Source organism: Corylus avellana, chromosome 9 (genome assembly GCF_965113065.1).
Source record: "Corylus avellana chromosome 9, dhCorAvel1.hap1.2, whole genome shotgun sequence".
NCBI lineage: Eukaryota > Viridiplantae > Streptophyta > Magnoliopsida > Fagales > Betulaceae > Corylus > Corylus avellana.
The window spans coordinates 1,381,739-1,395,849 of NC_142498.1; the positions used below are offsets into that span (position 1 = coordinate 1,381,739).

The following is a 14,111-nucleotide window of genomic DNA, read 5'->3' on the forward strand; positions in this document are numbered from 1 at the left end:
CTGCTAGAAGTTCATGACATTGCTCTTTCAACGTCAACATATCTTCTTGTATCTTCTTCATCCTAGACACCAACTTCATCGGGTTTGCCTGTAGACAGCATATCAATACTACCAACCTAAAATTGCTTGACCTATGTTACCTATCAGTTCTCAGTAATAGTCATATAAAGAACTATATCCATCAAACAAATCCCCCAAAAATGCAAGGACAACTCACACTCTTGATAGTAACTTTCCACAATTACCCTTATCAAATTCATTGAAAATTGAAAAATAGACATTCATTTTGCTCGCATTGATTTTGATAGTTAAGGATAATATGGGAAAGAAAGTAATTAGCATTGATAATTGAACAACAAATGTTTATTTTGACACGTACGAAAAAGGAATGAGACTCGCTAAGGGCCTGTTTGAGATTGTGTTTGAGAGGTCTAAAAGTGCTTTTAACACTCAAAAAGTCTGTTTAAAGAAAAAAGTATTCGTTTTGTAAAAAAATTAAAAGCGCTTTTAAGGGCCCAAAAAGCCTAAAAATGATCAAAACGCACTTTTGGCAAAAGCTTAAAAATGAAACTTTTGTCAAAAAACGCTTTTTGACTTAAAAACTATATTTCTCAAATGCAATCATAAACGGACTCTAAGAATGGAAGGAGTACATACCATATGCAAACCAAAATGATTAAATATCTTGGTAGCAAAATGTGTGAGTTCTACCGGATCAAAATATAGATACTTTCTCTTTAGCCAAACACGAAATCGCCATTATAGAAGAAACCAAGAGAGAGATGTCAGACACGGTGGCAACGGGCCTGGATATTTTGGGACCTTTGGCGAAACTTTTAAATGGGGCCTTATTTTTATTAATATTTAAATATTAATTAAATAATATTTATTTAAGAGTAAACCTTCAATCCAGCCTTGGGGTAAAACATCATTTTTACATCCTCCAATAAATAATTGACACGTCAGAAAAAATGAAACATACAATAGAGTTGGAAACACATGATTTTTAGATCCAAACCATTGTATAGAACAGAAAAAAAAAAAAAAAAAAAAAAAAAAAAAAACACCCTAAATTTCTAACGCCATGGCCACCGTATCTACATAGTAATGTTACAAGTCTCTCTTGAGTCCCTCCAAGTGATTAAAATTACCATTGGGCTTGTGATTTATAATTATTGGATTTTGATAAAATCATGATTTTAATAACCACATCATTCTTAGAGCGACTCAAGGGCTGGCAATTTTGACACGACTTGCGAACCCAACACGAACATGACACGAAGTTAACAGGTATTGAGTTTGGGCTTATCGGGTTCGGGTTTTAATTGGGTCTACCTGATTAAAACACGGTTAAGTTCATGTATGGCGGGTCAACCGGGTGACCCGCCAGAACACGATTAAAAAAAAAACAGAAAATCCTAAAACAATTCATTCCTAACCCTAAGCGCCTAAACGATTCATTCTCATTTTCTTGCTTTCAGCTTCAGCCTTCACTCTTCAGCCGCCAGACAGCCCCGAGAGGCCGAGCCCCCTCCCCAAAACCCATAGCCGCCACACCTCTCTCTCTCGAGTCTCATCTCTGAATCTTTGCGTATGTGACGGGTCCTCTGCCTCTGGTGTCATCTGAAGCTCCGCATCCTCCGATTAGCCACGCCTCTCTCTCTCTGCACTCTGTCTCCAGTATCACGGTATGTCACTCTCTCTCTCTTACTCTGATTTTGTTTTCCATTTTCTGTAGTATTTTTCATTCTTTGTTGTTTGGTAGCTGAAAAATGGTCTTATTTTTAATTTTATGGGTCTTATTCTTGACGCTCTTGTTTGGTAGCTGAGAAAGGTCAGGAAAATGAGGGAAACGGATTCCGATTACAAACTTTTTTTTTGAAATAATTATCTGCTATAATTTTTCTTGTCTTGTTTGGGTATTTCATTTGCACATGAAATCATATAACACCAAATCTGGATGTCGACATATGCAGACGCATGTTTTCTGTTTGAAGTTAAAAGTTTTTTTTTTCTGCGTGACTGGTTCAGGTCAGTTTGGCTCTCATGGAGTTCCAAGCAGAGATGGATTGAGCAAGAGTCGTCTTATGGATTTACTCCATGGTTTTGAATATGTACTCACCTATGAAGACAAAGATGGTGATTGGATGCTAGTTGGTGATTGAATATGTTCTTTTTTTTCTTCTTTTCAATTTGTAATTTAATTTTTTTCTTCAATTAATTTTTAGTTGTATTTTGCTTTTTGGTCACTTATGTAATCTTGATGTTCTCCTTCATTTTCTTTTTTTGTTTGTAATTTAATTGATTTCTTCAATTTGATGTCTCTTGTAATTCTAAATTGTAAATTCTTTATGAATCATAAAGAATTTTTTTTTGCAATTTTTCAGTAGTTTTAGATTTTTGCTGCAAATTTGTCATTTATTTTGGATTGCTAATTGAGTTTGAGTCTTTGAGCTTGTAATTTTAAATTGTAAATGCTTCATGAATATAATTTTTTCATTATTTTTCATTTATGTTTTTTTAAACCGGTCTTATTGGGTCGTGTCATGTCGGGTTATCTGTTAATAACTCGGGTCGAAATTAGACCGTTTGATTGAGACAAATGTCTCATATACTACTTATATATTGAACCATTTTGACAAAATCCCCCTTTTCAAGAGAAAGAGCAATCAAAACATTGAACTTCAATTGCACCAGAAAGGGCAAAGTGCAGCAACCCACATTGCTAAAGTAGCTAATTCGCAACATATAAATTATTTTTTGACATAAGTGAGTGTTGTCTTCAGTAACTGATTTTGTTTTCCCCTTTAAAATTATTTTCTTCAGCTATTTAGTGTAGATGTATAAGAGGCAGAACGGTGCAAGTGTATAATGTAGCAGGTGTCAAAGAATTAATCGTGACACATAACCCTCTGTTGATCCTTCATGTTTTAAATCATTTAACTTTTAAGGCCAAATAATAAGAACCATTGATGTATGGAAGCATATTCCAATTTATATATATATATATATGTGTGTGTGTGTGGTTCAGCAATCAGCATCCCCCATCTACATGTAGATGAAACAGTTCTCTCACTTTCTTGTTTTCAGTTGGCCAAGCCTCTGTTCCTAATTGATTTTCAGACTAAGTCAAGCCAATGACAAATTCATATATGGATGAAAAATGATTGCTCAATATATTATTATTATTTCAATGCTTTGCAAAAGATTAAAAAAAAAAAAAAAAACCTATGAAAACCATCTGTAAACTTTCGAATTCACTCAGAAAACAATAGGTACTGTCATAGAATCGCATTTACTGGCTCTTCAAACCAGGAGTGTAACATGGTTACAAGTAGAATTAGGGCTTCATTTTCAAGAAAAGATAAAATTATAGATATTTAGATTCTCCAAAACATAAGCTAAGCCAAACAACTATAGGATATTACATTAAAAACAATAATCTACCTGCTATCACCAATGAAATCAGTAGTCACCACATCATCTTCAGTGTAACCCAAAATGCAAGCTTGCCCTCGGACTCCTCCCTGAGCATTGACAGATTGAAATATATATATATATGCATCATGAAGTATGATAAGAAAGCATTCCCTATATACTCATTCAATAAACAACAGAAAATAACACTTGCAAAGTCCAAGGGTACAAGATTGATACTCCAAAACTCGATAGCATTTTTGGTCTCCTGCTAGGTTGCCTTCTTCGAAAGGCCATTAAGTTTCAGAATAACTTTTCTAACAGCCTATTCGACCACAAAATAATACTCATCAATTAGACAGGCTGCTAAATATGGTATACTCTTCTGAAAATGAATACCAATTGCAGTAGATATTTATGCACAACAACATTTACAGCAAGCAACATTGCAAATAAGAAGTAATTAACTACCTACGCAGCTCCGGTGCTGCTAGGAGTAATGTTGAAGGAAGCAGCTCTTCTACCCCCCAGTCCTTGCTTGAGGGGCCATCCATAGTCTTCCGTGTGAAATGGCTTGCTCTCAATATACAAGAGAGAAGTATAGCTAGAAGTGGAGAAGAGATCTAAGAATACAAGAAAATTCAAAAACCTAGACTCTGAGGCAGTGGCCCAAAGAAAGAGTTTAAAAGAATGAAGTCTTTAATGCCACTAAGGTCCTCTCATGTTCCTTAAAGCTACAATTGTTTCTTTTTTCCCTCCATATACACCACATAAGGCAAGGCGGAATAATCTTTCAGACTGCGTCAAATTAGGACCTACCCCCTGGCGCTCTCCAACAAGCAAAGAGGTCTACCACCCTTCTAGGCATAACCCAAGCCAGTCCTACACTGCTGAAGAATGTATTCCAAAGTACACGTTTGAACAATATGAAAACGAACCACAAATTTTGTTGTCAATTCTTTCAGAAAACTGAAAGGCAATAGCAATAAACGAGAAGCTAAGAACAACGACAGTGGACAAAAGCAAAAAGAAAGGCAATAGCAATAATAATGAAATGGATTACCTTAACTTCTGAGAAGAGGACAAAAACTATGTACATCAAATCCCCGCGAGGATCAACAAGATCAGGTGAACCATAAACACAAGACCCAAATAAAAAAATTTATTTCCAAAAATTTTACAGACCATTATGTCTAATTTCAAGAAATCATTCCGAAATTATCGACAACTAAGCATCAAAACTTCAAATATCAATGGAATCTAATTTATAATTTTACACTAATATAGCGCACAAAAGATAATGTCAAAGGGAGGAAGCAGGGGACCAGAGGTGAGAAAGAAGAAAGAAGAAATGATGTTGAAAACAAGAAAACGGAAAAAGGAAGCAATAAGCAAGAAAAAGCACAAATTCCTGGTTCATTTCAACATAAAAACTTAGATTATATATCTCAATCCTTAAGAATATCCTAATTTATGCTTTGCAACAATCTCACAAAAAACCCTGAAATTAACACAAGGCAGAAGTACATAATAAGGTATAAACATGAACCTAACTCCTCCCTAAAGCCCACCCATTCTCACCAATTCAGTGACGGCCTTTTAGAAGCCAGTTGTAAGGGCCATGAGGCATGAGTTTAAAGTGGAAACATGATGATAATCACTTCGCTCTGTTGTGCACACAATGAGGAGGCTATTCAACAAATCTCCTAATCTTGTTATCCAAGAAAAAGTATCAATGACAAGGAGCTCTCTTAATCTCATGCAAGTAAAGGCTCTAAAAGGAGAAGAAAAGCGCTATCAATATGGATGATAGCAGAGAAAAACGATACCGATCAACAAAGATTGCAAGAATACACTAAGTCACAAGGACCCTTCAGTTTCTCATGAGCTTCCTTCATGGTCTTTCCATCTTTCTCCTTCCTCCAGAGTGTCTCAACACCTCCATTTGCTTTGCATTTAAAAATTTGCATCACCTCCATTTTCCCACCAACAAAAGGGAAAATTTATTCTTCTCAGCAACTAAATACACAGTCAAATCCTTCCAAGCTGCATCTTTTTTCTTTTTTTCAAAAAAGAAAAAGAAAAGTTGATTGCTAGAATCAATAGAAACACAGTTCGAATCTCCCCTCGCCCCGCCAGTTGGGGCAATTACTTACTAAAAAAAAAAAAACGACTTTCTCCTCATCCAAACAAAACTTAACCGTTATCGGAGACAGGGAGGAAGACAGAGAGACGATATTATTCCACACGCTCATTTTCCCTCACTTTCTAGTCAGCCAAACACGAAATCACCATTATACAAGAAACAGAGAGAGAGAGAGAGAGAGAGAGAGAGCTGTCAGACATGGTGGCAATGGCCTTGAAAGCCTGAATAAGCGAAGGGTCTGCTGGCGATGGCCAAAAGACAATACCCCCTCAAGATCTAACGGTTGAAAATAACCAAAAAAAAAAGAAGAAAAAAGACTCAGTCTAGTGAAGTGAGAAACATGAATTCTTGATAAATCAAAAATCGGAGAGAGGAAGAGTCATTGTGCAGTTGGGGGCTTACTGAGAAGAAGGCTCAGATACAGTAGGAGGAGTAGCAGATTGGAGCGGAGATGAATAAAGGGCAAAATGGTCATTTAAGGTTGCAATACAAAAATCACGATTACACGAGAATTGACACGTGTGCTTCGTATGGTTAGAACTTAGAAAGATCATCCAAAGAGAGATCTTGAGTGAAAACTCGGTCTACCTAGAGAAACGACGTCGTGTACTCTGATGTATAAGAACCCAGACCTCACCGTCTTCTCTTCAGAAAGCTTCGAGAGATACAGAAAGTTTCTCTTTATTTCTCTTGGGGCCACGACTGCAGCAGATCTGCTTCTTCTGCTTATTTCTCTTGAGCAGAGCCACTGCATCTGATCTGCTTCTTCCGGAAATGGGTACGACTGCTAAGTCTAGAAACTCTCTTGCTTTCTTCTTCAATCATTATTGTCATTTAAGGGTTTCTTTCCATACTCTCAATTTTCACTATTGTCGTAGCTTTAGTGCTACTTCTCCTAACACTATCAATAGTGGTAGAGATATTGTGGAAAGCCCCAATCAGTTCTTGAAATCTCTGAGAGATCGTTGCAGATCTCGAAGCTTTAGGAATCTTGATGATGCCTTAGGCGTGTTTGATAGAATGCTTCACATGCGCCCTTTGCCTTCCATCATGGATTTTAATCAATTGTTGACTGCAATTGCAAGAATGAAGCATCACTCAACCGTGATTTCTCTTATTAAAGAAATGGAACTGCTAGGAATTGCTCCCAATGATTATACTTCTGCCATTTTGATTAATTGCTTCTGCCATTTGAACCGGGTGGATTTCGGCTTCTCTATCTTAGCAAGAATATTGAAACTTGGTTTTGAACCAGACTCTATAATTCTTACTACTCTTGTCAAAGGGCTCTGTATTCGGGGTAAAATTGTTGAAGCTATGAAGTTGGTTAACAAAATGGAAAAGATGGGCTACAAACCTGATACATTTACCTACGGAAAAATAATGAATTATTTGTGTAAAATAGGCAAGACCAGTGAAGCTATTGGGTTGTTTAGAAAGATGGAAAAAAGAAATCTTGAACTTAATGTAGTGTTGTATACTACAATCATTGATAGTTTGTGTAAGGATAGATTGGTCACTGAAGCTCTGACATTTTTCTCTGAAATGACATGTAAAGGAATTCAGCCAGATGTTTTCACTTACAGTTCTTTAATTCGGGGCCTATGCAATTTCGGTCGGTGGAAAGAGACGACTAAATTATGGAATGAGATGGTGGAAAGGAAAATCATGCCTGATCTGCATACATTCAGCATATTGGTGGACACGTTTGGTAAAGAGGGGAAGTTGAAAGAAGCAAATGAAGTTTTTGATGTGATGATTCAGAGAGGCATAGAGCCTGATACAATTATGTACAGTTCTTTGATTGACGGTTACTGTTTGCAAAATAAAATGGATGAGGCTGTCAAAGTATTTAATACGATGGTTCGAAAGGGTTGTTCGCCTTCTATTGTTAGCTATAGCATATTGATCCACGGATATTGTAAAAATAGAAGAATTGATGAGGCAATGATTCTCGTCCGTGAAATGTCTATGAAAGGAATTTTTCCCGATGTTGTCACTTACAGCAATCTTATCGGAGGGTTTTGTCGAGTTGGGAGAGTCAAGACTGCGTTAGAGCTACTCCATGAGATGCATGTTTGTGGCCAACATCCAGATCTCCAAACTTGTGCTATTTTGTTAGATGGGTTGTGTAAGAATCTACACTTTTCTGAGGCAATGACATTGTTTCAAGAGATGGAAGAAAAAAAGGTACACCTAAATATTGTGATTTACGGCATTTTGATTCAAGGTATGTGTAATGCGGGGAAACTTACGACTGCAAAAGAACTCTTTAATAGTCTTCCTACCAAAGGTTTGCAACCTGATGTTTGGACTTGCAATGTAATGATCAAAGGGCTTTGCAAAGAGGGACTATTAAATGAAGCAAGGGAGTTGTTTGAGAAAATGGAAGAGAACGGTTGTTCACCTAACCATTTCACATATAACACAATCATCCAAGGCTTCTTGCAACATAATGAGACATCATGGGTAGTGAAATATCTCAAAATGATGGTTGAGAAGGGTTTCTCAGCAAATGCGACCACTGCAACTGTTTTGATCGACTTGTTGTTTACTAATCAAGCAGATAAAACTTTGCAAGACTTTTTTCAGAGGTCTGTGTGAAAGCTTTCTATTTCTTTAATGTGTATCACTTTTATGATATAATGCAGTGAATACTTTATGCATATTTATAGCTGAGATTGTTTATGCTTTTTGGGGTCATATGGACAGTGGAGTTGGAAACTAATAGGTTTGATATTTTATCTGCCTGAGGTAATATCGGTTGACTTTTGGTTATCACTTATTTTTGTTGTTTCTATGAATATTTGAGTCCTATCCTGATGTTCATGGTAATGAAGTCACTTGCAGGCTCTTTGTTTCAAATAACTGACTTGTCGCATAACAGCTTGATGTTAACCACACAAATCATTTTTATTTTTTTTTTATTTTTTATAACTGTAATATTGATCCATTAAAGGGTATTGATCTTTGTCTTTTATTTCAAAATTCCTTAGTTATTTGTTTTTGGAAATCTTTCAAGATGCCTAACCGTTTGGATTTTTTATTGGCACAAAAGGTCAAACCATTTAGATTCATTTGTGCTTCATTCTACCCATTTTTCATCTTGACAGATGAAATTAATACATTTCTATTGGTACAGTGAATTCAAGGAATAATAAAGTTGTTTCTCATTTGTTTCCTATTTTTTTTTTTTTTTTTGAATAGAAAGAGATTTCATTACTTAAGAAGAGCCTTGCTCAGTGAGTACAAGATCCCTAATGCATAAGGGGAAATTATCAGTCCATAGAGTTGCTTGTTGGAGAGTAAGAGCAAATTGTGCTAGGCTATGTGCCACACTATTACCCTGGCGATGCACATGTGAGACTTTCCATTCCATGTGTTGACTTAGCTTCTGTTTTGCCTCCTGCAGAATATGTCCATAGCTCCCCAGCCAAATCCCTTCATTCTTTAGGACATTTACAATCTCCAGAGCATCCCCCTCCAGCACTATTTTTCCCAGACCCTTACTGTGACTAAGTTCCACTGCTTGCCAAGCTGTTAGAGCCTCCGCCGTGGCAGCATCTGTTATAAAATCCTTGGTTGCACAATAAGCAGCTAGCAGTACTCCATCATGGTCTCGTATTGCTATCCCCATACCCATCCTCTTCTGTGAGACATCCACAGAGGCGTCCCAATTAATTTTAAGAAAGCCTACCGGTGGTTTGTTCCACATGACAGAGATGGGAGGTTGCCGTGCTACAACCCTTCCCAAAATACGACCTGCTTCCGCTTTGTCAAAAGCTGCCAGTTGGTCCGTTGCCTGTCTTAGTATCACTGCTGGAATGGTCAAGGGTCCTCCAAAAACGAAGAAATTCCGCCTAAGCCACAGTTGACGTGCAATGGCTGCAAACAAACTGAGCTCATCTGGATCCAACTTTCTCGATAAGTCTCCAAATATTGTCTTAAAATCTGTTTCAGCACTCCTACACTTCTGCAGCTTCTTGGCACACTCTAACCAAACGTCCTGCGCCGATCCACAATTCCACAGTATGTGTGCTGTGGTTTCTGGTTCCAGTCCACATATCGGGCAGCATGGATCCGGAATTATTTTACGTCGGTGGAGATTTTCTTTCGTGGCTAAAGCTTCTCGACATGCTTTCCAAAGAAACAATTTCACCACCGGTGGTCCTTGCACCTTCCAGACTTGTTTCCAGAATTCCTTCATGGGCCCTTCACTTGATCCAGATGGGATATCCCTCCTCTCCAATGATTTTGCCAAGTGATAAGCAGACCGCACAGTGAATAGACCATTCTTAGTTTCCTTCCATCTTAGACGATCCGGTTGTCCACCTGGGCAGATGGCCAAACCGCAGATTCTATACGCCTCCTCTTCAGTGAACAGATCCTGGATCAGAGGAAAATTCCATTGCCGAGTCTGTGAGTCAATCAAATCACTTACCATTGTGTCCCTAGGGAGGCCCCTGGCTGGGGACTGAAACGAAATAGCATGTGGGTATGGTATCCATCGGTCCCCACCAATTGAAATTGATTTGCCATCACCCACGCGCCATATTAGTCCCTCTTTTAGGAGCTGTCTCGATTTCCAGATACTACGCCATGCTACGGATGGTTTAGAACCCAACTCCGCATCTAGAAAATTTTTCCCTCTGTAATATTTCTCCTGGAAAATCGTGGCCACCAATGATTGAGGGTATTGAATAAGCCTCCACCCCTGCTTTGCAAGAAGCGCTTGATTGAAAGCCTCCAAATCCCTAAAACCCAAGCCGCCTTGTTCTTTTGAAAGACTCATTTTCTCCCAACTCAGCCAAGCAATTTTAGAGAAATTCTCCTTGTGACCCCACCAAAATCTTGCCATCATAGAGTTGAACTTTTTGCACAAAGCCTTTGGGAGTTGGAAAATACTCATCGTATATGTAGGGAGTGCCTGAATCACTGCCTTTAGGAGCACCTCTTTTCCTGCCTGAGATAAGAACCGCTCTTTCCATCCGTTGAGTCTATTCCATGCTCGATCTAGTAAACTTTGAAAGGAGCGGGTCCTAGAACGACCCACCAAAGTAGGGAGACCCAAATATTTTTCGTAACCCGATGTAGAGCGCACCCTCGAGACTGCAAGAATATGATCACGAGCATCTGTTTTCGTATTCTTGCTGAAAAAAATATTAGTTTTGTCCCGGTTAATCTTTTGGCCCGAGGCTTTCTCATAAATCGACAATATCTCTTGGATTTTGTTCCATTCGGCAGTTGTAGCCCTACAAAAAAGCAAACTGTCATCCGCAAAAAATAAATGGCTAAGTTTTGTGCCCCCCCGGGAAATGGGAAGCGCGGATAACCCACGTCTCATCACAGCTTTCGAAATGAGGTTACTTAACCCTTCGGCACACATAATGAACAGATAAGGGGAAAGTGGATCACCCTGTCGTAAGCCACGTGTGGGAACAATGTGTCCATAGGGCTGCCCATTGACCAAAATGGAATATGAAACAGTAGTAACACAGGTCATAATCAAATTGATCCATCGATCCGCAAACCCCAATCTCCTCATTATTTCCTCCAAAAAAGACCATTCAACTCTGTCATAGGCTTTACTCATGTCCAACTTGAGTGCCATATACCCACTTTTACCCCTCAATCGTCCATTCATAGTATGTAGCGCCTCAAAGGCTACTAATAAATTATCAGTGATCAGTCTCCCCGGTATAAAAGCACTTTGCGTAGGGGAAATGATATGTGGTAATACATTTTTAAGTCGATTAGCTAGAACTTTTGCACAAAGTTTGTATACCACATTACATAAGCTTATCGGGCGAAAATCAGTTACACAAGTGGGGTTCTTTTTTTTGGGTATTAAAGCTATAAAAGTTTGATTGACAGTAGGATCAAAAGTACCTGTGTTTAGAAAATCCAACACTGCAGTACATATGTCGTTCCCCACAGTGGACCAAGAGCTTTGATAAAAACCGGCAGCGAAACCATCGGGTCCCGGGGATTTGTAGGGGTGCATTTGCCGAAGAGCAAGCTCCACTTCTTCTGCCATAAAGGTAGCTAGCAGACGTTCATTCATATCCGGCAATACTCTGCCTTCCAGCCCATCTACGCATTCTGCCATATCACCTTCACCTCCCGACGAAAACAGAGACTGATAGTAGTGGTGGAAAGCTGTTTGTATCTCAGACTCAGTTGACCATTCCCTGCCCTCTTCATCGAGGACACTCTCAATTCGATTTTTCCTTCGTCGTTGAGAGGCCCAGGCGTGGAAGAAGGGAGTGTTCCGGTCCCCCTTTTGATACCAGTTTTGTTTTGCTCGTTGTCTCCATTTTATGTCCTCCTGTTCTAGCATTTTCTCCAGTTGCACCTGGATGTTGCGAATTGCTTCTCTGTTGTGAGGTCCTTCCTGATGCTGTAGCTCTTCAAGAACTGCAGTTTTGTTTTTTATGTCTTGCTCCCCATGCGCAAATTTCCCCCTACTCCATCCCTTTAGTGCCCCCCGACAGCTCTCCAGTTTTTTCCGAATATCTCCCATTCCTCCTGTGGATCCAGCCGTGGACTCCCATGCTTCTCTAACAACTCCCTGATAATCATCTTCCAAAGCCCACGAAGCTTCAAATCGAAATACGCCTGAATTAGGCCTACGCCGATTCAAAGATTTCCCAAAATGAATGAGTACAGGTTTGTGGTCGGAGGACCTGGCTGCTAGAATGCATACCACGACATCACCAAACATGGAGCGCCAGGTACTGTTCGCTAACGCCCTGTCTAGGCGTTCTTTTGTAAAAGCAGCATTTTCCCTACCATTATTCCATGTGAACCGTGCACCTCTGTAGCCCAAGTCACTTAGGCCACTACTCTCCATAGCCTCCCGGAATTTTTCCATTTGACTTACCCGACGTAAAGATGCTCCCCTTTTTTCAGATTGTGAAACAATCTCATTAAAATCGCCACAGCATAACCAGGGTCCCAGAGAATGCTCTTTTAGATGCTTGAGTATGTTCCAGCCTTCATCTCTTTTCATAGGGTCAGGATGTCCATAAAAACCGGTTAGATACCATAGCCCTCTTCTAGATTGCACTTCTGCATGGATATGCCGCCTGGAAAAATTTTTAATAGTGAGATCACTCTCCTCATGCCATAGAAGTGCCAAGCCCCCACTCCTTCCAATGGGATCAACTACAAATAATCTTGAGAAACCTAGCTTTATTCGGATACCCTCCATTTTATTCTTCAAGCTTTTTGTTTCAATAAGAAACAAAAAAGTGGGTTTCTTTTCCTTCACCAGCTGGCGAAGGTCACGAACTGCCGTGGGATTCCCAAGCCCACGACAATTCCAGCTGAGGAGAATCATGATGACTGGCGGGGTTGCGTAGCAACCTCCGCCACTTCGCCAGGACTTGAATCCTGCAACTTACGTCCTTTTTTGATCACTACCCCCATCTTGTCTCCCGAACCCGAGAGAACCAGCATACTGTTTACTGCATCTTGGCCAACCTCCAAAACAGTTAAGTCCTCATTCTCGCGAGCTTTACGTTTCCAGGATCTTAAACTGTTGTTCCCATGCTCCCCCGCCACCATCGTCAGGCCTGGTGTATTCAGCGCAGTAGTCTCCTTTACTTGCTTCCCTTTGTTTCTTTTCCCTGGCCCATCAGGTGAGGATTTTGACATCGGTGTTGGGCCACATTGTGCTTTCAATAAGCCCATTTCTCCTAGCCCATTCTGCAAACCCCCAGCTGACTCAATCCCCTTATTACGACCTGCCGCCTTGTCCACTTTAGGTAAGTCACTCCGTTTGAAAAAACTTCCTTCCGTTACCTTCCGTATATCACGTTTCATAAATGCATGGCGCTCCTTTTGTTTAGTTTGGAAATTGTCAGGATCATCCCCGATTTCCTCCGTGGTTGGGGCCTTTGTTGCATTAATTTTCCCAGAATATCCGCCTCTTGCCGAAACAGGGGTTGAGGACGACTGCTGTTCACCGTCTGGAAATTGATCGTCCGGTGACTGGGTTTTCCCCTCCTCCGAAGCCTTCGCCGTAGGTCCCCAGTCAGAGACTTTCCCGGCCTCCTCCGCTCTAAGCCATAAGCCCCACTCCCTGCCGCCACCTCTGGTGCCTGATCTGGGGCCCCGTTTCACCATGCACCCTCTACTTCCATGGTTAATGCAGCCACAGAAAAAACAGAAAATTGGCAGTTTTTCATAGCGGAGGTTAGCCTTTATCACTTTTCCTCCTAAGTGCAATTCTCGCCATCGTTCAAGGGGTTTCGTTAGATCAATATTGACCCGTATACGAAGGGATCTCCCCCAGCCTGTGCCATCACTCTCCACATCAATATCCTCCAGAGTCCCGAGGGATTCGCCAATTCTGGTACCCACTTTCCTGGTCATACATACCAGTGGCATATCGTGAATTTGCACCCAAAAAGGGGAGTGATCAAAAGCCATCTGTGATGGTGGAGTGTTCCCATCAAATTCTTGTAAAACCAGAATTTGACGTTCAAATGACCAGGGCCGGCCTTCCATAACTCTGCTCCTATCCTCCCCATCTGAGAATTCG

At 40.1% G+C, this 14,111-nt stretch overlaps 1 protein-coding gene and 1 long non-coding RNA gene across 3 annotated transcripts; both read left to right on the forward strand.

Moving 5' to 3' along the window:
- The first annotated feature begins 1,456 nt into the window (after positions 1-1,456).
- Positions 1,457-2,375, forward strand: LOC132190530 (uncharacterized). Its single transcript, XR_009441144.2, has 2 exons — positions 1,457-1,688; positions 2,032-2,375. It is a non-coding gene; the product is annotated as an uncharacterized LOC132190530 (long non-coding RNA).
- Positions 2,376-6,238: 3,863 nt separating this feature from the next.
- On the forward strand, positions 6,239-8,348 carry LOC132189959 (uncharacterized). 2 transcript variants are annotated; one of them, XM_088510388.1, is made up of 2 exons: positions 6,239-6,341; positions 7,122-8,348. In XM_088510388.1, the coding sequence occupies exons 1-2, from the start codon at positions 6,338-6,340 to the stop codon at positions 8,165-8,167; spliced, it is 1,050 nt and encodes a 349-aa protein (XP_088366514.1). In that variant the 5' UTR covers positions 6,239-6,337; the 3' UTR covers positions 8,168-8,348. The 2 variants fall into 2 exon arrangements, with proteins under 2 accessions (XP_088366514.1, XP_059460800.2); XM_059604817.2 differs by having other exon boundaries at positions 6,338-8,348.
- The last annotated feature ends 5,763 nt before the right edge of the window (positions 8,349-14,111 follow it).

What these genes read in the sequence shown, in the direction of transcription:
- LOC132189959 (XM_059604817.2), top strand. Translation starts at nt 6,338, where the DNA reads ATGGGTACGACTGCTAAGTCTAGAAACTCTCTTGCTTTCTTCTTCAAT.